This window comes from Gymnoscopelus braueri, assembly GCF_963280865.1.
Source record: "Gymnoscopelus braueri genome assembly, chromosome: 23".
NCBI classification, from domain to species: Eukaryota; Metazoa; Chordata; class Actinopteri; order Myctophiformes; family Myctophidae; genus Gymnoscopelus; species Gymnoscopelus braueri.
The window spans coordinates 6,376,461-6,403,997 of NC_137625.1; the positions used below are offsets into that span (position 1 = coordinate 6,376,461).

General features: G+C 42.8%; 1 protein-coding gene across 5 annotated transcripts; it reads left to right on the forward strand.

Moving 5' to 3' along the window:
- Positions 1–27,274, forward strand: ctc1 (CTS telomere maintenance complex component 1). 5 transcript variants are annotated; one of them, XM_080421051.1, is made up of 25 exons: positions 1–161; positions 2,220–2,368; positions 3,739–3,964; positions 5,656–5,891; positions 6,018–6,153; positions 6,646–7,047; positions 7,362–7,484; positions 8,925–9,151; positions 9,772–9,916; positions 10,838–11,004; positions 11,926–12,188; positions 12,395–12,509; positions 12,704–12,945; positions 14,759–15,069; positions 16,542–16,631; positions 19,005–19,142; positions 20,886–20,932; positions 21,274–21,365; positions 21,720–21,864; positions 21,956–22,024; positions 24,497–24,659; positions 24,800–24,855; positions 25,588–25,744; positions 26,213–26,336; positions 26,791–27,274. In XM_080421051.1, the coding sequence occupies exons 1-25, from the start codon at positions 120–122 to the stop codon at positions 26,883–26,885; spliced, it is 3,960 nt and encodes a 1,319-aa protein (XP_080277177.1). In that variant the 5' UTR covers positions 1–119; the 3' UTR covers positions 26,886–27,274. The 5 variants fall into 5 exon arrangements, with proteins under 5 accessions (XP_080277177.1, XP_080277178.1, XP_080277179.1 ...); XM_080421052.1 differs by having other exon boundaries at positions 12,704–12,933; XM_080421053.1 differs by lacking the exon at positions 16,542–16,631.
- The last annotated feature ends 263 nt before the right edge of the window (positions 27,275–27,537 follow it).

The window sequence follows — 27,537 nt, forward strand, 5'->3', positions numbered from 1 at the left end:
TACGCATGATGTTTACAACATCAAAATAAATACATACAATTATGGAATACTGATTGTAACGTGTGTAATATAATATAATGCAATATCTGTAACATGAGTGACGCGCAACGTGAAACACAATGGAGGATTTTATGAAGAACTTTAAAGACAAGAGTGAAGCCGTGAGTACAGTGTTTATACTTGTATTTAGATAGTAGTGTCTAAAAGTGTTTTACTCTACTGAATGTAACTCGTGTTCACATTAAAATTGTAACCTGACGTTAAAGCTTTTTACCTCAGGTCACAGTGAATGTCAGCTTGTACATTGTTTAGCTAATGTTACAGACACAGGTATTATTATTATTAGTAGTAGTCTTTAGCCTAGCCCTGATACATGGCTGACAGTCATGGATGAACTTCAACATGTTTGCACTGTCTCCCCTTTTGGCCCGTACATCTACATAAACGTTCAGATTTCAAATATAAAGTGCTTACACCATAGCTACGGATGTTACAATTATGTACGGGCCCTCAGCAATACCCGTATCTTCCGTATTGTTCAATAAAAAGCATTTTAATTCGATTGGTGGACATTTTCTCCATATGCTTTCCAACTACGTGACCCTATCGGTTGGGAGGTGTATTACACTCTGATACATTATACCTCTATGAGAAAATGGCCGCCGATCGGATTAAAATGCTTTTTATTGAACATTACGGAACATACGGGTACTTCTGTGGACCCGTACATAATTGCAACATCCGTGGTCATGGGTTAAGCACTTTATATTTGAAATCTAAACCTTAATGTAGATGTACGGGCCAAAAGGGGAGAAAGTGCAAACACTATGTTGACGTTAATCCATGACGGTCATGACAGATGACCGTCTTGGATCCATGGCTATCTTTAGCCAACCTGCTCTACAATTATGTCATGGACCACCAGATGAATGTAGGCTGTTTGGCCGCGGTCCCGCGGACCCCCATCTGAAAAGATTTTGTGCCAGACAAGATTTGTGTTAAACATTGAGTTTTCAAAATGTTCAAAAAAAATTACCAAAATATTTTAAAAGTATTTCAACTGTTCCTCATTTTGCTGGGGACCCCCTGGAACCCGCTCAAAGACCCCTGGGGTTCCCCGGACCCCACATTGAGAACCACTGATGTACTGAATATGACAATACAACTGGAAGCGTCCGCATATATGGGACTCCGTCTTTCATTGGTGTGTCGCCCAGGTTGCGCCTAAACCTTAACATTTAACTTCACAAAAACTATGCCTAACCTTAACCCTAACCTCACAAACACTTAACCTGACTCTGCCAGATGGGGGCGGTATTGAGTAACTACGTTTCTGAGAAACAAATGTGTGACGTAAGCTTCTTGGATCTGGAAGCGTCAGGTTAACAAACACTATGCCTAACCCTAACCTTAACCACTTTAACCCCAGCATCCATATTGTAGGGAAAGCTTTTGCATAAGATAGCAGATCGATAAGCTCACAACTCATCCATTGCAGACGCGTTGTGAGCTTGTTGATCGGCTATTTTCACTGAAAGCTTTCCCCACAATAACAGAAAATACACTAGTATAGAGCCCTGAGGGACTCTGGTCAACCATATGGGGTTTAAGTGGTTAACCCTAAAACCCTAACCTCACAGAAATTATGTGAATTAACATTGGAATGAGCCTGGATGCATATCAATGGTCCATTGTGTCAATTTGCGTGACCTGCTAAACCCTGTAGTGTAGGTGTTAAGCGACGTGCGACTGTGACCTCATTAAAATAGCGTCCCACCAAAATAAAAACACCAATGCAACACTGCTCAAAACCGTGTCCACCGAAACACCAGGAAATGAGAATCTACCTTGCATATATATCCCCACAGAGTCGCTGAAACTGATGACGGTTGCTGCTTTTGAAAGTATGAATGCCACCACCAGGCTAAATGATGTTCCAAACAAAACTGGCAAAATATGGGATATTTTCCTGGCTGATATTAGAGATGGGGTATTGATGGACAATTATTGTAATGTATTGATGTCTATGCTGTATGATGTGAGTGAATGTACGTGTACTTATTGGATATGTATGTTACTGTATGTACACATGTATGCATGTATAATGACAAGTATGAAATTCTTTTGAAAACGTTTGAAGTTATAAAAAAAAATAACTGCGTCTCGATCCACTTTTTGAGAAGCAGTGCATTAAATGACAGCTGGTCTCTCGTCTCCAGGAACGTGATTGGCTGAAGGAGCTGTTCGAGTGTGTCTCTGGCCAGCTGCTCTGTGCAGAAGAGCGTGTGTGCGACACATGTGTGTGTTTGGTGACCAGGATACAGGAGACCATCGGAGCGCACACACACACACTACCTCTCAGCTACAGGTAGGTGGCAGCGCGCACGCGGACACACACACACACACACACACTACCTCTCAGCTACAGGTAGGTCTCTGTTTCCTGTCTCCTTCCTATCAAACAAATAGATTAATAATGATAATAATAATAATCAAACGATCTTAAAGGAGCGCTTCACCCATTTGCAACCTGATCTTCTATAGAGAACCGAAGTCTGACGCCACTGTCGCCAGTGGCCGCTATCCTCCTGGGTCACATAGTTATTTTTTTTCATTGAAAATACCATAGGGTCTGCCCAGCATCGCGGCATTTAAGAACTGTGTTCCAAAAATAAACTAATGAGCCCGGGCGATGTTACTCATATGGATATGAAGCATCAAGCATCAACTGACGGTGAAAGGGTACTAATTTATCCAAAGAGTAAGAAAATAAATCGGTGCCTACAATTTGACTACAATTTTCAGGCTTAAAAATGACCTAAAGACTACATCGCATAATTAGCATCATGTCGTGTTGCACTGGAATTTTTCTTTCTGTACGAGAGTAGCCTCGATCTCCAGGCTTTTATTGTTTAGTGTTGCTAAAAAATAAAAGCCTGGCCCAGCGCGTCGGTGTACTCGGTATAAGGAAGTGTTTCACTTCCCAACCAACCAGAGTGCAGTGGGCGTCGCTCGTAATGTTGTGTTAACGGGGCGGGGGTTGACGGACAGATCGCTGAACCAATGGGATCAGCCGCAGTCTCTCGCCGGCTCTTTACACCCGCCCCTCTATACACGAAATCAGGAGCGTTGGGGCAGTCTAGTACGAGAGTAGCGTTGTCAGTTTGTTTGTTTCATGAAATAAACTAAATAACACTCTGATAACTAATGTCACGAAATCTAAAGAATCTCGCAAATGTTGTTGACGGACCGCAACGTTCTTCTACTTCCCGGTACCGCCGCAGAATTAATAAAAAAAATCTCTAAACACAGACGTTCAAATGTTACTCAATGTCATAAACGACACAGAGTCACATACCTGACAGAATTGCTGGACTCGTTTTAACATTTTTGGAACACAGCTCTTATATGATGCTAAGACGAGACGACCCTATGGTATTTTCAATAGAAAAAATAACGTCCGTGACCCAGGGAATAACTCAGTGACATCATGTCTTTTGTACTTTATTGGTCCTCAATAATGCAAATAATTAACTGTGGTAAATGACAATTCAAAACCAGTCAGGAACTCAGTAGGTTATTGCTATATATTATTGAGCTTGACAGCAATTGAATATGTATATTTGAGTTTCCCGGTAATGGAAATTCAGCACGATAAAATTATCTTGAGATTAAATCTAATTTTATTGTGTGTGTGTGTGTGTGTGTGTGTGTGCGTGCAAAATCTGTGGTTGCTAGGCTGGTTCCTGTCTCTGAGCTGGTTGCCAGGCAACATGTGCCCTGTGTTAGCAACTTATCCTGGAGCACCAATCAGCACAGAGCCTGGGTGAGGGAGGCGGAGTCATCATCCTTGGCCAATTGCAAGGCCCTGCCTCGGGTCAACTTGTTGCTAATTGGCTGTCTGAGAGAGGGGCAGGGCAGAGAGTGGAGATTGACAGACAGCAGCGGGGCGGTACGATGTGAGGTAATTAATCTGTCTATTGTAGAGATCTTAATGATATTATTTAAAAGCATGTTTTGACCTATTTTTTGGGGGTTGTGTAGTTACCTCGCTATGATAAAACTCCAACTATTTGTGAGATATCTTCAATAATATTCTCCTCATTGACTTACTTTGCATGCTGAAACAAAGTCACTCTTTTAGCACATAAACCAGAGGTCGGCAACCCCATATCAAAATAGAATATGTCCAACAGATTTTGCTTGTCCAAATACATAACAATGACTTTTGTTATAAACATCTTCTTTCACATGAGGACATTGTAATGATCATTGGACTCAGAGCAATAACCCCACCTATGTTCCAGACTCCCACCTTATCTTATTCATCAGTCAGAGTTGTCTGCTTGGCCCCTCTTGTTTAGTCTCAAAGCGACGCTTAACACTGTTTGGCAGTCGGCTAATCTCTCAAGAACAGATTCTGCTCTGCGTTGGAATCTGTCGTGAAGGCTCGTCATAACATGTACAAGTGGGCGTGCCTTCAGATCAGGAAGCAGGCCGCGCTTTACCCAATCAAATGTAGTGGGCGGGATTCACGTGTCCGTCGATCTTTCCCCCTCGAAACAAACCCAAACTAATTTAACAATAGCGTCCGCGGAGCAGACAAAACCACGGAAAGATATTCACATTTTAACTTACTCTTTCATCATAGAAACAAGTGGGCTTATAACCAAAACGATCCATGTTCTCTGGGAGAAGTGGTGTTAGTGTTCCGTGTAGAAATATTGTTAGTGGGAATGAAAACATAGTGGCACCACCGGAAGTGAAAGCTGAAGGCAGACCAAAACCCCGGTTTCCTTTGCGCACGGGTGCTACGTCGCCATTGTCCCAGAGCCAGTGAGAGATAGTACAAACAGCAGAGGGCGCTGTTTTTCATTCTCACTGGCTCTGGGTTCCCAGATTGGCAGACGGCAAACAACATTTTCAAGACATGATGAACCTAAACAAAACCATATTTATCCATGAGGGCTGGAATGCAAATGAATTACCTTCCTTTGCGGTTATTCTGTGTGCCAGAACTGCAGCATTGCGAGCTGGTGTGTGACGTAGGGCTACAGTCTATGCTCTGAGGTGCACACGAAACTAAATAGCATAGGCTGCGTGAATAGGAGGAAGGATTATGTGCAGGATGTAATTTGCATACAGATGTGAGGGGACTTAGATTAATTGACTAAATGTTTTAAAAGATTTCATTTTAAAAGAAGAATAATCTCTCTCACACTTGTGCCAGTGTGCCAGACTGCCAGTGAAGCACTGATTACCCTCTCCTTTGTCAATGGTGGCACTCATGCCTCAGGTTGCCTACCCCTGGTCTATGTTAAAGATGCACTTGGAGCGCTCCTCTTCCTCAGCGCTCTCAGCGTCCAGCGGTTTTAGACGGAGAGCTCTGGACGCCTTAATTAGAAAATAGTTCAACTTTTGGAGAGGTTTGCCACTGACCAATCACAAGTCTCTCTCTGTCTTTCTCTCTCAATTTTGCTTGCTGCTCTCTCTCTCTCTCTCTCTCTCTCTCTCTCTCTCTCTCTCTCTCTCTCTCTCTCTCTCTCTCTCTCTCTCTCTCTCTCTCTCTCTCTCTCTCTCTCTCTCTCTCTCTCTCTCTCTCTCTCTCTCTCTCTCTCTCTCTCTCTCTCTCTCTCTCTCTCTCTCTCTCTCTAGTGTGTGAGTTTTTCTCCTCTCTGGGTAAATCGTGCCTTCTTCCTGCCTCATTGGAACTACATCCCCCACAACGCACCGCAGCACAACCAGGAAGAGGCTGGAGGCTACCTGGAGTTCATTGGACGTCCCCTGCCACTGCTGTCCGACCCCGAGGGCGGACTGGATGTTCAACCTGGAGGGGCGGAGCTTAGTGGAGTCGTGGGGGTCAGAGAGGCGACAGAATGTTTACCTAACAGGTGTGTGTGTGTGTGTGTGTGTGTGTGTGTGTGTGTGTGTACACACACAGGTTAAGTACAAACAAAAATTAACTGTCTGTCTGTCTCTGTGCCTCTCTGTGTCTCTCTCTCTCTCTTCTCTATTAGACAAAGAGGGCTTCGTCTTCATGTTAAAGGATCAGTGCGCTCACTGTTCCCCCTGCTGGTGATTTGTGGAAACACCTTTTTCATCCTAAGACTGACAGATGACACAAACACACACACGCTGTCTGTGCTGGTCACTGTGAGTACTGTGCGTGCGTCCTTGCCAGGTATAATAGCGTATGAGAGACAGAAAGCTGGAAGAGACAGCTCATATATTGTAAATTAAATCCACATGTCTCTCCTTCTTAATGAACATTAAAATGACATTTTCTGATCCAAGGAGTTATAGATTATTATATTTTATTATATTTAATAATATTTAATAATATTTAATAATAATGATTATCATTGTATCACGTTATGGTATTTCATTATTGCTCACGTCACCGGTCACCAAGTGTAATTTTGAGTCTATGTTATATAATATAACATCACTGTCGAGTGGAAACCTTTTATGTCCAAAACCGATGCTTTTCTGGAAATGGACAGAAATAACCTGTGTAGTTATTATTTGGTCTCTCTCTCTCTCTCTCTCTCTCTCTCTCTCTCTCTCTCTCTCTCTCTCTCTCTCTCTCTCTCTCTCTCTCTCTCTCTCTCTCTCTCTCTCTCTCTCTCTCTCTCTCTCTCTCAGGAGCCCAGTTGTTTGTGGTGGAGAGACTGTCTCTCGGTTGACCAGAAAGTGTGTTTGTCTGCGCTCCGTGTGTGTGCGTTACGGAGCTGGAGAGGAAACAGGATTCTGTGTACGACCGACCGGTCAGCGCTACACATACTGTCACCTGACACAAACGCACACACACAACACACACATGCACACAACACGCACAACACCTATGTGGAAGACTCACTCAGTCTGGTGGAGCTAAGCTTTGATCAATGTGACACAGACACACACACAGACACACAAACGGATACACACACAGACACACAAGACGAGCCAGTGATGCCAAACATTGTTGACACTTCAGAGGAGGCGGGGCCAGAGAGTGACCAATCAGCGGTGAGGGTCAAACAGTCGAAGGTGATCAGTTACCAGGTGAGAAAATGCTGTGTTCTCATTGTTTGCATCAGATACAACACATTCATGTTGTGTTCCTATGTGTTTATGTAAACCTATATTAGAGGTCCTGGTAGGATATCAAACCAGCAGCACTAGAGGTCCCGGTAGGATATAAAACCAGCAGTACTAGAGGTCCTGGTAGAATATAAAACCAGCAGTACTAGAGGTCCTGGTAGGATATAAAACCAGCATTACTAAAGGTCCTTTTAGGGGTTCATGTATAGTTGTATTATTTTACTGTTCACGGTCACCATGGTTACAGTCCTGATTCCGCCCCTCTTCTCTGATAGGGCGTTGTCACAGAGGTTGTGAGCGAGGGGGCGGGGCTATATGTGATCGATGGGAAGGTGGGACTTTGCCTCGCCTTTCAGCCGACTCTGAGGAGGAGCCTGAGACCAGGAGACACGATAGAGGTGAGAGACATACTTGTACGTTCGTACTTTGTGCACGTTTTGATCTCCCGGTAAGGCGTTGACAAAACACACTGCCAGCGCAGCGACGTGTCATTGATGCACGTGAAGTTGGTGTAGCACCAACAGGAACTGTTTCGCGTTGCCGCACACTGCAGGGAGCACAACATTAAGAACACACAAAGGCCCTCATTTATCAATGGAACATAGAAACCAGTGTAAATTCGACACATGCCCTATCATACGCGCAAGATAACTCCTGCTATTTGCATACACAGCCAGGGCACAGATATTAGTTAACACCAGTACCTGACACAGAAACATCCAATAAGAAAATGTAAAACTAATAAAACGCGACCACAGTCATAACAGTGCAAGTCCAGTGAACTATAAAGTGTCATGATATTAGTCCGAAGAATGCGGTCTAGCGAGAAAGAAAAATATTTCCTAAATGAAAAATCATGAATTAATTAATAATACTTGCATATAAGCCCAACATTGTATGCATTTTGGCACACTGTGAAAACTGCAGCCCTACAGTGTTTGCCAGTGGTATTACCATGTATTCCGTGACGGTAAAAACGTTGTCAAATAGTACATGAATGACAGAAATCACGTCAACCTGAATGGAATACTTTTTGTATTTTAATTTAATACACTGCTGTTTTGCCAAATAAAGTGTCCCTTGTCCCTCGTGAGTCCGGGCCACAGCCCACATTTATGAGAAATTGAATGGCAATGCTGTCATAATCATGTCTACAGTGAAAGAGATGTGTCCTGGAGACTTGACGTGAGATTTGAGCGGTCTGTGCACTCAAGTCAAAGTGATCACATCAAAAACAATGAACAACCAACAAACAACCAAACAAAACGACAAACAACTATTTGCCATAAGCCTGAGAGAATAGGTGTCTTTTCAAGGCAGCCTTAAAAGCCTAAAAAGCTCCAGTGTTGGAGCATGGCGAATCTCCATTGGGAGAGAGTTCCACAGGGTGGGGGCTGCCACACTGAAGGCTCTGTCCCCAAAGGTTCACTTGAGTTTGGGAACTTTGGGGGATAGAGAGGAGGTCCAAGTCTGGGGACCGCAGGCTCCTTGACAGAGTAAGTTTATGGAGGAGACCTGAGAGGTACTGTGGAGCCAGGGCGTTGAGACATTTGTAGGCACGCCCACTTGTAGGCCAGTGCGTACGCGATATGACGAACCCCCCCGACAGATTCAACAGCAGAGCAGAATCTGTTCTTGAGAGATTAGGGTTAGATAGAATGATAAATCTTGAAAGTTGACATGAATTAACCACTCAAGCCATATTTCAACTATAACTATAATAACTTAATTTATTTATTATTATTTCTATTTATCATTTCAAATATTTTCATAGAATTTTTTATATATAGCAAATAGTTTTTTATTATGCAGTGCTAATAAAGTTTTCTCCTCATTAGCTCCATGACGTGCACTTCCTGTACCGGCCCTGTCCTGACTCGTCTCCCAGCATGCTTTGTGCCTGTCTGCGCACTAGTCTAAAGGTCACGGCCTTCAGCAGGTCGGCGGCGTTGGGGGTCACTGGTAACCGCGACGACGGGCCGTTGCCACGGTTACTGCTGGAGAAGAACCTGACCCTGGCTCAGTACCTCTGGCTGAGTCATGTGACCAATCAGCTCAGAGACAGGTGTGTGTGTGTGTGTGCGTGTGTGCGTGTATTTGGTCTTTGTTGTACAAAGACATTTTTATTAAAAACTGGACTTTTATTATTATTATTATTTTCTTTAAGAAAAACTTTAAAATGCACGTCACCCATTTTCAACCATATCTTCTAGGGGTGTGCCGATACACTAATTTCACGAAACTATACGATACGATATTTGGCTCACAACTTCGATACGATTTATGAAAATATATGGAGGAGAAAAAAAGTAAATGCAAACAAATAATTCAGTTTTTGCATTATTCAGACATGCAAACTTGTAGCTTTTCAGCTACAATAGCCGTTTTGAATCCAAATAGGGCAATAGTGTGACACCTGACCCCCAAAAAAACAACATGTTGTCACCCTTTTCACCTCTGGGCTGTTTGCATGCCTGATTATTATGATTGTAAAAAAATATAAAAAATATCCCCAAAACGATACATATCGTCACGAAAACGTATCGCGATATATCGGCACACCCCTAATCTTCATATAATTGTTCCTCAATCATGCTCATTATAAGATAACACCATTTCCGTGTACTGTCTGTCTGTCTGTCTGTCTGTCTGTCTGTCTGTCTGTCTGTCTGTCTGTGTCTCCAGTCTGGTTCCTACTCTGGTGAGAGAGGGAAGAGTGTGTGTGATGTCACACGGTCTTCTAGAGTGTGTGTGGAGAGGAGAGAGAGAGAGGAGGAGAGACATCTACGAAGAGATGCTGAACGATCCTCACAGCTGTCTGCTGAGTCAGGTAGACACCCACACACTGTGGTACTCACTCCCAATTTTCCACTCACCCCCTAGCACTCACCTCTTCAGACTCCACCTCACCCCCTAGCACTCACCTCTTCAGACTCCACCTCACCCCCTAGCACTCACCTCTTCAGACTCCACCTCAACCCCCTAGCACTCACCTCTTCAGACTCCACCTCACCCCCTAGCACTCACCTCTTCAGACTCCACCTCACCCCCTAGCACTCACCTCTTCAGACTCCACCTCACCCCCTAGCACTCACCTCTTCAGACTCCACCTCACCCCCTAGCACTCACCTCTTCAGACTCCACCTCACCCCCTAGCACTCACCTCTTCAGACTCCACCTCACCCCCTAGCACTCACCTCTTCAGACTCCACCTCACCCCCTAGCACTCACCTCTTCAGACTCCACCTCACCCCCTAGCACTCACCTCTTCAGACTCCACCCCACCCTCACTCTGCCTGTACGCCTTCCTGACACCTTCTGCCTCGACTGATGCTAACAATAGACCAAGATATGACTACCACGCAGACATACGGTATCTTGGTCACTCGTTCTCTCGTTTTTGTTACTTAGGTTTGTTTTCTTGACCACCATGTGTAATTTACATAGCATGCTATTTACAGTAAACAGATGCTTGGTTCATTGTTTAAATGTACAGATTGTTATTTCAATAGTGTATTGTTTAGACAGATGCTAGGTTCATTGTTTACCTGTGATCCTAGTTTATTGAGGCACTACACTGACTCTCCGCATTCTATGTATGTGATTATTTACCTTGCTTATTGTAAGTCAACACAGCGGCATTCCAAACCCCTGAAGCAACTTTTTCTAAAACTGCAGCTAAGCTAGTCAAATGCTAACTGATGGAGCCTCAATTGGTGTCTGTCTGTCTCTCTGTCTCTCTGTGCGTCAGTACTGTGTGTATGGTAGTGTGTGTGAATATGTGAGTGTCAGGCGGTGTGTGTCACTGTTCCAGTCGGAGGGTGTGTCTCTGGTGCCCCCTGCTGGAGCGTCCAGTCTGTGTCAGACTGAACTCAACGCTGCCCTCTCCTGGTCGCATCGCGCAGCACAAGCAAATAGGTAATTATCAATGCCAGGCTGAAGGTCAGGGAAGGTTTGTTTTCACCCCTGTCTGTCTGTCTGTCAGGGCTTTTGAACCTAGAAGTGTGCAGCTTCATTGGCCTCAGGATTCAATTAGTTTACGATTGATTCATTTCTATTTTACGATGCATTCTACGATTATAAAATGTCTTCAGGTTGGCTGCCACAAGACTGTGACAACACAAATGTACACAATGTCCATAACCACGGAGTTGTACTAAAATAATTTGAAGAATCACACAATGAGTGACCTGTAAACCAGTGGTTTTCAAACGTTAAAACTTTAAGGACCCCCAGTTTGGTATTAACTAGGCCACAGACTCTCAGATTTATAGATCTGTAAGGGTCCATTTGGTTCCTAACTCTGAATCATTTAGCTGGGGACCTAGCCTGGTTCCAGACCATAGACATTATTTCACTTAGACTCATAGAGACAAATTATGCAACAAATGTAACTGTTACAGAAACAAACCAAATGTAAATGATCTTGTGAGTCGTGACTATGAGCGTCAAACAGGGCTTTTATATTTCATTTTATTTGCCTTGTAATTGGCTTCCACAGTTAGTGGGACGATTGCGTACAAAAAACACCATATGCCATGAACGGAACATCCAGTTTTTATGTTTTATTGTTTTATTGTACACAACCTGTTTTATCCTGTTCTTATTTAAATATTATGACTGTTGTGTTATGCCTTTTGTAATCCCTGTATCATTGAAAATGAGGGTAATGCCCTCAATGTATTTCCGAGAAAATAAATAAAGGTTGAATGAATGAAAAAAATCTACCCAAAATTGGAGTAACATGTTGATGGAAGCACTTTGACTTCTGACCAAAACGTGGGCGACTGGACGCCACAAATGTGAAAAGTTGTATATTGTGTCGATCTGTTCCTATAGGAGACAGAGGCCCCTGGTTTTAGTGGGAGTTCTGGACCTGCCAACACACACTCACTGTTCAGAAGAACACACACAACGTACACAACACACTCCAACAGACACACACAGTTCACAGCACACACCATCACGCGCACACTGCTCACCACACACTCTCTGTCTGAGAGACCAGACGGGGGCGGTGGCATGCGTCGTCACGGAGACCAGCGATGATGAGGATGATGATGAGGGCCTACAGAGGGCAGTGTTTAACACCGCATGGATAGGTACGACACACACACCTACACACACACACACAGTTTCATCCCATACCCCATGCAATTTATGTCTGACCTTCAAGCTCAAAGATCTGCTAGTTCCACTTTTATGAAAAATGCTTGAAAGTATACTGTGTGTGTGTGTGTGTGTGTGTGTGTGTGTGTGTGTGCCTGCGTGCACTGTGCACGTGCATGTGCGTGCGTGTGTGTTACAGGCTGCCTGATGTGTGTTCAGAAGTTCACCGTGGTAACAGAACAGTTCCTCCAATCAGATTTCCCGTCTGTCAGACACCTGGAGAACGACAAATACATCAAACACACACACTACAGGTACACACACACGTCCGCACGCACGCACACGCGCGCACACACACACACACACACACACACACACACACACACACACACACTCTCAGTAACTGGTTATTACTTGTATTGCTTGCTATTACTTTTTTATTTGGCTGTAACTGGATGTTTTGATTGGTTAACTAGTTGTAACATTAATTCAGCCAATCATCTTTCAGAGTGTATCTGCAGTTTAGCCTCGATGACGTTCACGTCCTGAGTCCCTCCGTCTCCATGGCGACACACCTCCTCCATGCTGGAGAGAGGAGGAGCCGGGGAGGAGAGAAGAGGAGGGGAGAAGAAAAGAAAGAGCCTGGAGGGAAGAAGAGGAGGGGAGAAGAACAGAAAGAGCCTGGAGGGAAGAAGAAAAAGATAGAAGCAGCAGGTGACGAGAAGGAGGAGAGAGGAGGTGATGACCAAGGTTATTATAGTTTTGAATTCTTTATTAGTTAATTTTTAACTTGTTTTCAATTTCAGTTTAGTTTTGATTAGTTTTTGCCTTGGGTTCGCATACTTTGCTAGTTTAGTTTACATTTTATTTAGTTAACACATTCCACGCCAGAGTTTAATATCATAATGTACTCACCAGTGCCAGCGATTTATTGTTGTTTTTTAGTTTTTTTCACGTCGCCACAGACCTCGCTAAATACCTTAAGATCGCGCGTTAAACTGTTTGTAGACACACAGGGTAGCTGTGTGAGTGGCCCAGAGAAGACCGTTTCAATCGGCGACATTCCATTTTGCAGTAGTCGCGGTTTATGTTAAACAGCGTTCAGCGATGAGAAAAAAAACCTCAGAGATAATGGCGGATTAGGGGAAGATTTAGAGCGGCGGCGGGTGGGAACGAAAATCTCCGGATACGGATATTTCCATATCCGGGTGTGCTACAATGAAATGTGTCACTGCGAGGGAGGCCTACAATGAAATGTGTCACTGTGAGGGGGGCCTACAATGAAATGTGTCACTGCGAGGGGGGCCTACAATGAAATGTGTCACTGCGAGGGAGGCCTACAATGAAATGTGTCACTGCGAGGGAGGCCTACAATGAAATGTGTCACTGCAAAAAAAAAAAAAACTTCGCGTAGAACTACGCGACTGGCACGCTGCGCAATTATTTAGGTTCGCGTAGAACTACGCGATTGGCACGCAATGTGTTAAAAAGCTTAGTTTTACTTAAAGGTAGGGTAAGTGATATTTTTTGGTTAAAACAAAAAATATTTTGTTAAAAGGTTAAAATACTATATTCTGATAGTAATCATTGCTATAGAGTGTTTGTTCAGTAACAGGAGTCTCCCTGTCTCTCCAGCTCTTTAAAAAACAGAAAATACATTTTTCGGTAGGTGTCAAAATCTCAGCCAATCAGGAGAAAGTACCAATTTTTAAGCTTAATTTGTATAGTGTTCCAGTTCCAATTTCCCTTGTTTAATCTGTATCCTGATTGAGTTCTCTGTCCTGGTTGGATAAAATTGGAAATTAAACTGAAACTGAAACGAAAATGTATTTTCTGTTTAATAAAGAGCTGGAGAGACAAGGAGACTCCTAATACTGAACAAACACTCTATAGCAATGAGTACTATCAGAATATAGAGCTATTTAACACTTATTTTAACCAACGCAAATCACTTACCCTACCTTTAAGCTTTTCTTTTCAGTTGTATTATTTTATTGTAAAATGTGTTAGTTTAAATTCAAAAAGGTCAGATTTTATTTGAAAATAGTGATCTACAAGCTGATCTGCAAGTGATCTTACAAGCTCACAAGGCGTTTTGATGTGACAGCTTGTGAGCTTGTAAATCTGCTATTTATGATATTTTTTTTAATGTTTGACATTGTTTGACAACTGGGCTTAGACAGCTAAAACTATTGGAAGATAATATTTCATATCCACCCAAAATACTAGGCTTATGTATGAAATATTGACATAGACAAAAAGTGAGAAGTTTATTGACATTGCTTTAAAAACACACATTAAACCCTGTTCGGTAGCAGCACCCTCCAAATAGCAGCATAGTCATAAAACCAATCATGAACAGTAAGAAAATAGCAGATCTACAAGCTTGCATGTCGCGATGTGACACGTTGTGAGATTGTAGGACATGTTCTCTATTTTAGTTAGTTTTTGTCAGTTTTGTAAACACACAATACAGTTATAGTTATAATTTTTTGTTAAGCCTAGTTTTTATTTTGATTGCAGGTCATTCAGTTGTAGTTTTTGTTATTTTGTTGGTTTTTAGTGAAGGATAAAAACCCTGGTGAAGAGAGGATGGTGACAGACTCCGCCCAGCCTACAGCCACCGTTGCTCCGACAACCCAGTTGCCTGGCAACAACAGACCACACCCCAGCGTCTCCGTGGTGATCAGAGTGGAGGAGAAGGAGGGTGTGGCCTGGAAGAACGCTGCCATTGGCTCAGGAGGCGAGGGGGCGGGCCTATCGCTGGGTTTCTCCGTCAGAGCAGCTGCGATTGGTCCAGCAGTGGAGTGGGGGTGGAACCCCAGGAACGGACCAATGACGGAGCGTGAATCGGAGAGGGAGAAAAACGAGAAGGTGAAAAACAACAACAGTTTGGACATTTTGAAAAGAAATAAAAAACCTTCTGATGTGAAAGAATTATAAAGGGTTTTCAGACGGTGAGGTCGCACTACGCTCATCGTGTGAATAGACATGTTGTAAACAGTGGTTCTCAAACGTTTTAATGTCAGGGACCCTCAAATTAACTCTTTCACTGTATATTCACTGAGTATCACTGAGTATATTCGTTAATAAACTCACCCACTGCCAGCGATTTTCGTGTTTTATAAGCTTTTTAACCGGTCACAGAAAATGTATATCCATTATAACCCATCGTCTGATGTGTGTAGACAAACAGGATCCATGGCCCGACCCACAGAGGAAAAAGTTACCGTGAGGTAACTTTCACGGGTGCAGGCACGCTGAAAGCAGTATATAACGGCAAAAATGCACGTATTTCCCACCTCCCCAACTGGCCACAGACCATTTATATATATTATGATTGCGTGTCAGACCGTTGGTAAAACACAAAGGGGATAACTGTTCGAAAAGAGTGGTCGTTTGTTAGACCATGTTAAAACTACGGTGTCTAGCCGAAACCAGGGCAAAACCAGTTAACTCAAGATAAAACTATATCCAGGAAACAAATAAACAGGAGGTGGGCGGGAGCGAAAATCTTCGGATGACGTTATTTCCGGATCCGGGTGAGTGGAAAGTGAACCTGATGACTGGAGTGACAGTGAACAGCGTGATCTTTTATAAAACAATTAATTGTTGGGAATTCCCGTGCGTGGCAATGAAAGAGTTAATATGTCTTTGGCCGCAGACCACCGTCTGAAAAGATTTTGTGCCAGGGACCACCATGCAAAATGTGTATACCGTAAATTTCGGACTATAAGCCGCGACTTTTCCCATTTTTCGACCCTGCGGCTTATATAACGGTGCCGCTTATCTATAGATTTTTACAGCTAACGGCCACTAGGGGACCTCCTAAATCTATGGATTTTACACCCGCGGCTTATAGTCCAGTGCGGCTTATATATGTACAAATCATTCATTTTAGCTGCTGCGGCTTATGGTGCGAAAATTACGTTAATTAAAATGTTTCAAAGGTATTCCAAACCTTTCATATTTTTTCAACATGTTTTTGAATCTACAAGTTCTACAAGCTCAACCACATTGTGAACTTTTAGATCGGCTATTTTAAAACAACCGATGTGTATAGGGTTAAAGTGTTTCAACTGATTTTAATGCTGTGTTAACTAGCTTTGCTGGGGACGCTCTGGGACCCCCCTCAAGGACCCCTGTTTGTCCCGGGACCCCACTTTGAGAAGCAGTGGTATAGAAAAAACATAATTTCAGCTTGTGGGGTGGGCGTGTACAGACGAGCATGAACACGACCGTTTTCACCGACTCGCCTCTCTACCTGCCCGCTTGCCTCTCATTCAAAAGGAATTACCTGTGTGTGTGTGTGTGTGTGTGTGTGTGTGTGTGTGTGTGTGCGTTAGGTTGTGTTGGAGTTTGCAGGTCAGTGTGTGCGGTGGTTTCCTGTTCTCCAATCTGACTGCTGCTATAGACTGGTGGTTACCGGCACACAGGTAAACACACACTAGGGCATTCACAGAATAGTCGAATATTCGAATATTCGAATATCAAACCGACTATTCGACTATCAAACCACTATTCGACTATTCGGAAAAAAAAAAAAAAAAAAAAAAAAAGGTTTTTTTTTCTTTTTTTTTTTAAGATTTTTTTTTTTAGTGGCTTTTCTAGAGCAGACATGCAGCTGTGAGCTCTGGTGTGACGTCAACTCGCATTCCTTGAGTCGAGTCATCAATGCAATTGAAAAAAAAAAAATTTTTTTTTTTTTTTTAAAGAAAATTAATTTTTTAATTTTTTATAATCAAATCGAATAATCGAATATTCAAATACTTTTGGGTCGAATAATTCGAATACCATAAATCACTATTCGTTAATGCCCTAACACACACACACACCCATTGAAAAGGGGGGTGGGCATACACGTTTAAATAGATTATCAAAATAGTCCTATATCGTGCTGATCAGCGCAATGGTCACCAAGTTATGGCCATTTGAAGTGCTAAACACTGCTGTAGCATATCTGATCCCATATGTGATCAATTTAGTTTTTTGATCTCACTATTTTCACGGCAGACCCCTGAACAGTGTTTGTGCCACATTTGGTGCCGATTGGTGCAACAATGTGCCTGTGGCCCCCGGGGGCCCCTGACGTGGCCCTTGGTGTGTCTATTCCCATGGCCAACCCCTGAACAGCGTTTATGCCAAGTTTGGTGTGGATCGGAACAACGGTGCGCCTCGCAAGTCCGGATGTTACGTTTGTGACGTCCGCGGTCGACCCACTCTCTAGGCATTTTTTTTATAGGAGAATGGCAAAGTATAAATCTCTCTTTGAGAGAGATAAGAGAGAGAGAGATACCCTGAACAATTTCTGCAGCTGCTATCCATGGTTCTAAAGTAACTGTGGCTGCTATCCATGGTTCTAAAGTAACTGTGGCTGCTGTCCATGGTTCTAAAGTAACTGTGGCTGCTGTCCATGGTTTTGAAGTAACTGTGGCTGCTGTCCATGGTTCTAAAGTAACTGTGGCTGCTGCCATGGTTCTAAAGTAACTGTGGCTACTGCCATGGTTCTAAAGTAACTGTGGCTGCTGCCATGGTTCTAAAGTAACTGTGGCTGCTGCCATGGTTCTAAAGTAACTGTGGCTGCTGCCATGGTTCTAAAGTAACTGTGGCTGCTGTCCATGGTTCTAAAGTAACTGTGGCTGCTGCCATGGTTCTAAAGTAACTGTGGCTACTGCCATGGTTCTAAAGTAACTGTGGCTGCTGCCATGGTTCTAAAGTAACTGTGGCTGCTGTCCATGGTTCTAAAGTAACTGTGGCTGCTGCCATGGTTCTAAAGTAACTGTGGCTACTGCCATGGTTCTAAAGTAACTGTGGCTGCTGCCATGGTTCTAAAGTAACTGTGGCTGCTGTCCATGGTTCTAAAGTAACTGTGGCTGCTGCCATGGTTCTAAAGTAACTGTAGCTGCTGCCATGGTTCTAAAGTAACTGTGGCTGCTATCCATGGTTCTAAAGTAACTGTGGCTGCTATCCATGGTTCTAAAGTAACTGTGGCTGCTGCCATGGTTCTAAAGTAACTGTGGCTGCTGCCATGGTTCTAAAGTAACTGTAGCTGCTGTCCATGGTTCTAAAGTAACTGTGGCTGCTATCCATGGTTCTAAAGTAACTGTGGCTGCTGCCATGGTTCTAAAGTAACTGTGGCTGCTGCCATGGTTCTAAAGTAACTGTGGCTGCTGCCATGGTTCTAAAGTAACTGTGGCTGCTGCCATGGTTCTAAAGTAACTGTGGCTGCTGTCCATGGTTCTGAAGTAACTGTGGCTGCTGCCATGGTTCTAAAGTAACTGTGGCTGCTGTCCATGGTTCTAAAGTAACTGTGGCTGCTGCCATGGTTCTAAAGTAACAGTGGCTGCTGTCCATGGTTCTGAAGTAACTGTCACTGCAGCTGCTGACCCTGGGGGCCACAGAATACATCCTATTATAGGATGTATTCGAAACTACCATATTCTGATTGGAAGGTCATCAAATTCAAGTAGAAAAAACTATAGACATTATTTTGACTTGTTTTGGTCTTAAAGGGTTTTGAAGACATTTAACATAGGTGAGTAGGAGGTATCCTTCCTAACTAGTTATCAAGGTGATAGGATGAATCCTTGCTAACGAGGTACCAAGGTGAAAGTATGCATCCTTCCTAACTAGTTATCAAGGTGATAGGATGAATCCTTGCTTACTAGGTACCAAGGTGAAAGTATGCATCCTTCCTAACTAGGTATCAAGGTGATAGGACGTATCCTTCCTGACCGAATTCTAATGCTCTGGCCACCTTGTGTCTAACAGGATTCCAGCCTTCTGATTGGTTGCTGTGTGTCTTGCAGGATTCCAGTGTTCTGGTTGGCTCTGGTGTTGTGGGGCGGCGTGGGGTGGAACTCCATACTAGCTCCTCCCTCATGGTCTGTTCTGACTGGAAGTTCTACTCTCTGACATGCCCACTTCTCATGTCTCAATACCACCAGGTAACACACTGTAGGAGTTCTCTCTCCTGATTGGATGAAATTGGTATCCTGACCTGAAAATATATTTTCTGTTTACTAAAGAGCTGGAGAGACAGGGAGACTGTTACTGATCTACAAGCTCAAGCTTGTATATCGGATATTTTTGCTATTTTTGAAACATTTTGATATGAAAGTGGTCAAGGTTGTCTGTAGGTTTTTTAAATTATAAACCAAACCAAAAGTCTTAACAAGAGCTTGTGACTAAATAATAACGACATAGGATCCATTGGAACACAGGTTCCACAAGTTTTCTGCCCGACAGCAACAATATGGAATGGACCAAAAAACATATTTTATATTTATTTATTATATTTATACTTGGTTTTGAAAATGGCAGATTTGTGACTGTTAGTTTATAGATCTGCTATTTCCAGTGTGCGACACAGCACTGAAACGAGTATTAAGTTATAGGCATAACTGCGATAGGAGAGCTTGTGAAAAAAATACAGAAAAAAAAACCACTATGTACAATCAAAACAAAAAATGCAGAAAATAAAATAACATATGTACAAAAAAGGGGGGGGGTCTGTCTAACGGGAAAATGGTACTGCCTCCTCTTTTGGCCTCCAGAAAGGTGAGTTTTTAAGGCTGTTTTAAATGAGCCCAGCGAACTGCCTTTTTTGAGGGATGGGGTTAGACTATTCCAAAGCTGGGTGGCAGTGCTGTAGAAGGAGAATTTGCCCATGTTTGTTTTATGGGTGGGTGGTACCAGATTGTTGTTAGTGCTCCCTCTAGTATTGTGACTGTGGGTGTCACTAACTTTTTGCAGGTATTTAGACAGATATGCGGGTATAGGGGGCATTTCGGGCAAATTTGCATTTACAATTTTGAAGGCCAGACCCATTTTTTTTTTTGTGTTTAACCCTGTCTTCTACCCTGAGACAGCCTAGGCTGGCAAAATGAGTGGGAGAGAGGTGGGTCATGGGCCCCAGTCCGAGAAGTAGTCGAATCAGTTTGTTTTGGGAGGTTTGAAGCTTAGTCTTCAGTGACACTGAGGGGTTGGAGTACCAAGAGGAGCAAGAATAGTCAAAAAGGGGCTGAATCAGGGCCCCTGAGAGGGTCCCGAGGGCATTCTTGTTGACAAAAGAGGAAACTCTACCCACAAATTGGGTTCTCTGGTTTACTCTTTTGACCACCTTTGTTGCCATGCTTTCACCTGTCAGGTATTTGTCAAGAATACATCCCAGATAGGTAATCTCTTCTTTGCTAGTGATGATTGTGTCATCGACTTTGACCTTGAAATCATTTACATTCATTTCTCTGAGGGAATGTTTGGTCCCAAAGAGAATGGATTCAGTTTTTCCAAGGTGTAGTGACAGTTTGTTATCGGTAAGCCAGGTACGGATTTTGGAGAGTTCGGAGCTGAGAGCTTCCTTCCAAGTTGCTTCCTTGCAACTTGTCCTCACCCGAAATCAGGAGTGCTGAGTCATCAGTCATCAGCTCAGTCATCAGCGAATGGGAACAATTTGCAGTTACAGGCAGCACTCATGCCGTTAATGTATAGAAGGAACAGTAGAGAGGCCGTCCTTTAATCAGAAGGTCCCGGCCCACATACACATAGGCTAGGTCGAGTGCTACGGACACACACACACACACACACACACACACACACACACACACACACACACACACACACACACACACACACACACACACACACACACACACACACACCAATGTGTCTTTGTCTCTGTCTTTCTCCAGCTACATCCCTCCAGAGTGATGTCAGTGTCTGACGTTTTAGACTGCAGGTAAGTCAATCAATCAATCAATCAATCAATTCATTAACATAAACTGAGCACTTCAACTGAAAGCACAATGACCGTTGCTGGAGGTTTGGGTTGTGTAGTTACCTCATGATGTAACTCCAAAAGATTGCTGAGATACTGAATAGTTGATCCATTGATTAGAAACTGATGTTAAAAAAATGGTCTCCTCATTGACTTACATTTCACAGTGCAACAGCTCTCAAAGTCACTATTTTAGCATGTAAACAAATGCAGACAAAGCAGGTATAACAAAACCCAGTATGGCATTCTTTTTTAAATAAAAATGTCAACTTCCTGTTTCTTGTGTGTGTTGTGTGTGTTAGTCCAGTAGATGTGGCGTGTTTCCAGGGTTTTGTCTCCCAGAGGAACAGTCTACATGACAACAAGACACGCAACACAGGACTCACACACGCAGGTACTGTACACATGCACGCACGCACGCACGCACACACTACAACTGTCGCGTTTAACAACCGCATCATCACAGATACACTAAACCATGCACGCGCAATCTATGAGCAAGACAGTACCGATCATGAACTGTCAATCCTCCATTCTAGGAATGAAGCGATCACGCAGCGGACAACGCAAACACACACACAACGCACAACACTGTGTTAAATAGCACATGCAATCAGTTGCATCTGGTTTACCAAAATGTAACCTGAGCAGTGTTTGGATCTGTTACGTATGCACTTCTTGTGCACATCCAAATAAAATAATTCAAGTGTGTGTGTGTGTGTGTGTGTGTGTGTGTCTGTGTGTGTAGAGGGTCTGTCTGTGCGTCTCACATTGTGTGATCACAGTGGGAGGAGCCTACAGGTCTACCTGGACTTAAGCCACACCCCCTACCCACCTGGCCTGTTATCTGGAAACACTCTATTGCTGTCTGGCTTCCAGCGTAAAGTGTCCAGGTAACACACGCATGCATAATGTATTTATAAAATGTATGTCATCTATTTGTTTCATAATAAGTAAAAAGCGTGTGTGTGTTTGTGTGTGCAGGACTGGAAATGTGTATTGCAGATCTCTTCCTGTCAGCTGTGTAACAGTCATCAGCCTGGGTGATATCTGGTAACATTATTATTATTTTTTTTATTCACAAACGTCCACTTTTACTCAAAGTTTAAAAGATGTCTGCCTGCGACAGTTGCAACACACACACACACGGTGCGTTGAGATTAACAGAGAGAAGTTTTTGTCCGCAGCCGCGAGGCAGGTCGGACCCCCAGCGAATGCTTCCCAAGGGGTCGACGCCCTGCTCCGTTGCGCTACCCCGGTTTGTGCTCTTGTTTCTCCCACAACCGTGAGAAGTTTCCGTTGAAACTGTTCGAACATTCGAAGAAAGTCCAGTAAAGGTTTGCAGCGTTCTCTGTGGCGCAGTTTGATCATCCCATAGCTTGCGACGCTGTAACCCTGGCGACGAGGGGACTGGGGCCCATGTTTTTAAAAAAACGTTACCAAAAAAAAGGAAGAAATAGCATAGGTTCAAGCTCTACAAGATTTTCACAATTTGTTTTACTACAAGTACAAAGTATATAGGGCTTAAGTGATTAATCATATCATGAATAATATTGTAATGTTATTAACTCTTACCCTGCCAGAGTTTTTTCAGAACAGTCTGTAGCCTCTGCCAGGGTTTTGACCGATTTTGGTACCTTTTCGCATAGCCACAAAATATTTTTCTCAAGTATGATTGATCCCCAGAAAATTTCTAATCACAGATGAGATTCAGGTGTGGTTTCACAAATGTCAACGAGGTCAATTTGACCTTGTTGTCATGTGTTGTTTGATGTTTGAAAATAGCTCAAAACCAGTGGTTTCAAACCAAAAAACATTGTGAATTGTTTGTCCGTTTCAATTTTAACATTGAAGTGGATGGAGTAGCAAATCTTTTAAAATTTTTATCTCCTTATTCGTTTGGAATATCGAAAAGGTGTCAATACTAAATAATTTTTTTTTTTTTTTTTTCATGACGTTTTTAACCCATTAATACCTGGAACTGTGTCATTTTTAGATTTGAGCTAAAAAGCATTATTGTACACTTTGGCTATTCAAAAATAGCAGATATACAAGCTCATAGCGCGGCACCGAGTGCCGCGCTATGAACTTGTAGATCTGCTATTTTTGAAAAATCGTGAAAATGTGTGAAAATATTTGAATATAAATATTTTTAAAGCGAACATTTTTAACTCAAATCTTTGCTTCTGGGGGTCCCTGGAACAATATATTTTGGTGGGGGTCCGCGGCCAAATACATATCATTTTGGGGGTCCTTGACATGAAAAAGATTGAGCACCACTGATATAGAAACATAGGTTTTTCAGAAAACTGTTGAGATTTAGGAGACATGTAGAATCGGCTTCAGGTCTCAATGGGTTAAACGTCTTTGGCAGGCAACAGCTAATTTCTCAAAGACGTTTATAAACGTCTTTGGCAGTTATAGAGTTAATAACTGGTCCATACCCGAGGATGACTCAAATCTCTGCCTAGATCCAACAGTTAAATCACACACACACTCGGTGCAGCTCACTTGTCATTCGCAGAGAGACATTTTTCTCTGTAGGCCGCTCGCCTCGTTTCTCAACGTGAAAGTAGTTGAAAAATAATGTCGTTTCTGACCCGCGGTGAGATCGTACATTAGGCGACGCTCTGCTACGTTGCATTGAATGAGTAAACATTGTACACGCTAACGCTATTAGCATCAAGAGCTAACACAATGTGGATTGGAACAGTGCCAATGTGTCAATGTGCATGCGAGTGCTATGGAAAATGATACCCATAGAGGCCCTCCGCTCATAAAAGGCGGTGTGTGTGTGTGTGTGGACACGGCTCCTAAATGAAAGTCCTCGACTCCTTTACAACTTCGTCGCTGCGATCCAGGTCCTGCGCAATGTGCAAGTTCAGAGCAATTGCTTAACCCATTGATACCTGGAACGCATCTGTGTCACTTTAGATGTCTTTGGCTATTCAAAAATAGCAGATCTACAAGCTCATAGCGCGGCACCGAGTGCCGCGCTACGAGCTTGTAGATCTGCTATTTTTGAAAAATCTTGAAAACTTTTTTTTCCAAAAACTTGTGATTTTTTTTTTTTTTTAAGAATCGCCTCAGGTCTTAATTGCTTAAGGCTTAAGCCACTGAGGAGAACCGGGCAGAACAGAAACAGGTTTTGATGACAATGTTATTGATGACAGAGGTTTCCTTATTATATAGTACGATAGGATAAATAGCTGAGTGGGGAGGGGGCAGTTATATCTGAATGGGTGGAGGCCGTCTGCAGAGGAAGAAAATTGCGAATATACAGTGACAAAAATACCCCGAAGGAGTGGGGGGCCAAGTTATAATTATAAAATATGATAATATTAATATAATCAAATATTAATATAATATTAGTTCTTGTTGGGTTATAAATACAATATAATATAATGTTAATGCAGAGGAATTGTGTTTTCAGTGAGTGAACAGGGAGGATTTCAGGATTCAAACCTGTGACATTTTCACTACAGTCTGTTTTGGTTTTTCTTTTTGTCTTTGTTTTTCCATCAGCTCCCCCCAGGCCCCTCCCTCTCCTCCCATAATGCACCTGGGCCAGTGGGGGCGGTGTGGGGAGAACCGTGGCATTGTGGGTACTGTGAGGGGTCATGTGGTCTGCGTCCTATCGCTTCAGTTGCAGTGGGCATGCTCAGTGTGTGGCAGTGTGTACACAAAGGTATACACACACACACACACACACACACACACACACACACACACACACACACACACACACACACACACCAACACACACACACACTGTCTATTTATCTGACTCTGTTGTCCGGTTGACAATTCTCTCTCTCTTTCTCTCAGTCTTGTTCCAGATCCCAGTGTGTTTCCAACTCCTCTGTCTTCAAGGGACAAGCCAAGTAAGACTCTCCTCTCCTCTCCTCTCCTCCCCACTCCTCTTCTCTCCTCTCCTCTCCTCGCCACTGCTCTTTGTATATAGTACATGTGTGTGTGTGTATATTGTGTTTGACGTTGAAAAATGCATACATGACCACATATTTGAACATACTGTATCTGTTAAAAGGATAGAACACAAAAAAAGCTTGGGAGCTTATTTCCATTGTGGTCCTTAGATTGTAAGTGTGTGTGTGTAAACTGAGTGACATGTGATTAGTGGTGTCAAAAATAATCGAATAATCGATTAATCGCAATGCGGACATGGACAATTATGAATCGATTCACAAATGTCAATAATCGATTAATCGAATAATCGATTTTGAAAAAGATTTTTTTAATATAAATATATATATATATCTTAATCATGTTGCTAATTGCACAGAGAAGCAGCCAGATTTATGTCGTTCAGTATATCTGACTACTTGTATTGACTGATGAAAAAGTTGCCATGTTGTACAATAATATAGAAAAGTGTGATGCATCGTTGAATCGAATCAAATCGAATTATTACAAGGTTAATTGTAATCAAATCGAATCGTTACCTGGTGAATCGTAATCGAATTGAATCGTGAGGGCAGTGCCAATGCACACCTCTACATGTGATTAGGGCGGGTTAGCATAGACATACAGAAAAATGTACAGAAAAATATAATAAATATGTATTTATTTATTTGTGCGTGCGTGCGTGCGCACAGGTGTGTAGTTGAAGATGGAACTGGTGAATGTCAAGTCTGGTTTGCCAGCGAGCTGCTGCAACGTCTGCTGGGATTGGATGATTCTCAGTGGGAGGGGCTACAGCGAGCGCTGAGGGTCAGGGGTCTTCTGCGCATCTACACCAGTGGGCGTGGCCTGGTCAGTGACATCACTTCCTGGGAAGAGAGGGCATCTTTTAAGTCACTTTTGTTCAATTTAAACACTGACTGTGCAATGTGTGTGCGTGTTTGTGTGTGTGAGGGCCAAATGTTCCACAATTTGAAAAATAGACGCAATTGTTCTGGTCCTCACAAAAATTCTAGTTGGGGTTAGGATTGGACATTTAAAGGTTATAGGTATTAGGTTTGGGTTGGAACTGTGTCGGATTTCTACTTAAAATAGCCGATCTACAAGCTCACAATGCGTCGCAGCGTGACACATTGTGAGCTTGAAGATCGGCTATTTTGAGCTTCAGGGTTAGCATTTAAAAGGGCAAAACATTTTTTAAATGGCATTCATAAACTTGCGGTCCTAAAATGATGTCCTCACAAGTACTGTATAACGATACAAACATGTGCGTGTGCGTTTGTATTGTGTGTGTGTGTGTGTGTGTGTGTGTGTGTGTAGGTGTGCGATACAGACGGTACAGACCCGGTGCTCCAGTATGTAGTGTGTTTGTGTAGCAGCAACGCAGTGTGTCGACCTCTCTCCCTCACCTGCAAGACAAACACAAACTCACGCACATCTGAGGGTGAGTACACACAGACACACACACAGGCTTGCCACCATATATTTTGGGAGCTGTGGGATGGTTGGTTTTAGGACAAATCCAGTCTGCCGGGGTCATATTGTGAATGTGATCAGCCAAATTCCAACACTGAAACGTACATCCTCGCGTCCTCCACTCGCCTCGTTTCAATCAAGCCATTAGTAACTTGTAAGTGTATATCACTTGTTCAAATGTTTATAATGAGGGTGCAATTTGTGAAAGAACAGGAGTAAATACAGGAGGGGGAGTAGGCTTATGATTTATTCATAAAAATACAGACGATGAAATGAACTGCTTCATCAGCTTTGATCACTGTTATTCAGATACACTCTGGCCATTTTATTGGTGTCACCATCCAGTCACCTCTCATGAAGAGGGTGACTGGGTGCAGTTCAGTCACAGGCTGTGGCTAACAGGCAAACTGTTTGATTTTCAGAGACACTGAAGCGCTTCAGTCGAGGAGAGAGAGATTTTATGACACGGATGAATCCTCCACTACAGCTGAAATGTATAACCATACTGACTGACTGACTACTTACTGACTGACTGGCTGGCTGTCTCACTGACTGTCTGTCAGACAGACGGACACTGTTTACTAACTGGCTGGCTGACTGACTGACCATTCATTTGTCTGATGAGACAGCGTTGATCTACATACAGTGTGATCCGAGTTGAACTTTACATCACGATAATGATACATTTGCTATTTCCTTTTTCAACCATGATGCATTCATGTGTGATTGCATCATTGAAAGCATATCGATATGATAAATGTATTTACATTGGTTGTAAAACTGTTCTGTGTCAATGACTCAAATCGGAATGAGAGAGACAGGAAGACACAGAGAGGTAGACATCAACGATATGCCAGTTATACTACGCAGATGTGCTGTATGCTAAAATGTTTTGTTAATTCGATTTCTTTTGCTTGACCACAGATGTACAGAATGTTACTTAGATAATAATAATAATAATAATAATAATAATAATAATAATAATGAATGGATTTGATTTGTAATGCACTTTACATTTGGGTAAATCTCAAAGTGCTACAATAAGCATTTGTATAAAAGCAGTCACACCACTCTATAAGATCTAAGAAACAGAAATAAAACATAAACACAATAGTCGAGCCAGACAAGATTTCATTATCGAAAGAGTGGGCAAAACCAAACCTATATTA

Bases quoted from the DNA above. Each gene is read 5' to 3' on its own strand.
- ctc1 (XM_080421051.1), top strand. From the start codon at position 120: ATGGAGGATTTTATGAAGAACTTTAAAGACAAGAGTGAAGCC. The intron at 12,189-12,394 runs GTACGACACACA...TGTGTGTTACAG, and splicing joins GTTTAACACCGCATGGATAG to GCTGCCTGATGTGTGTTCAG. The intron at 19,143-20,885 runs GTAACACACTGT...GTCTTTCTCCAG, and splicing joins TCATGTCTCAATACCACCAG to CTACATCCCTCCAGAGTGAT.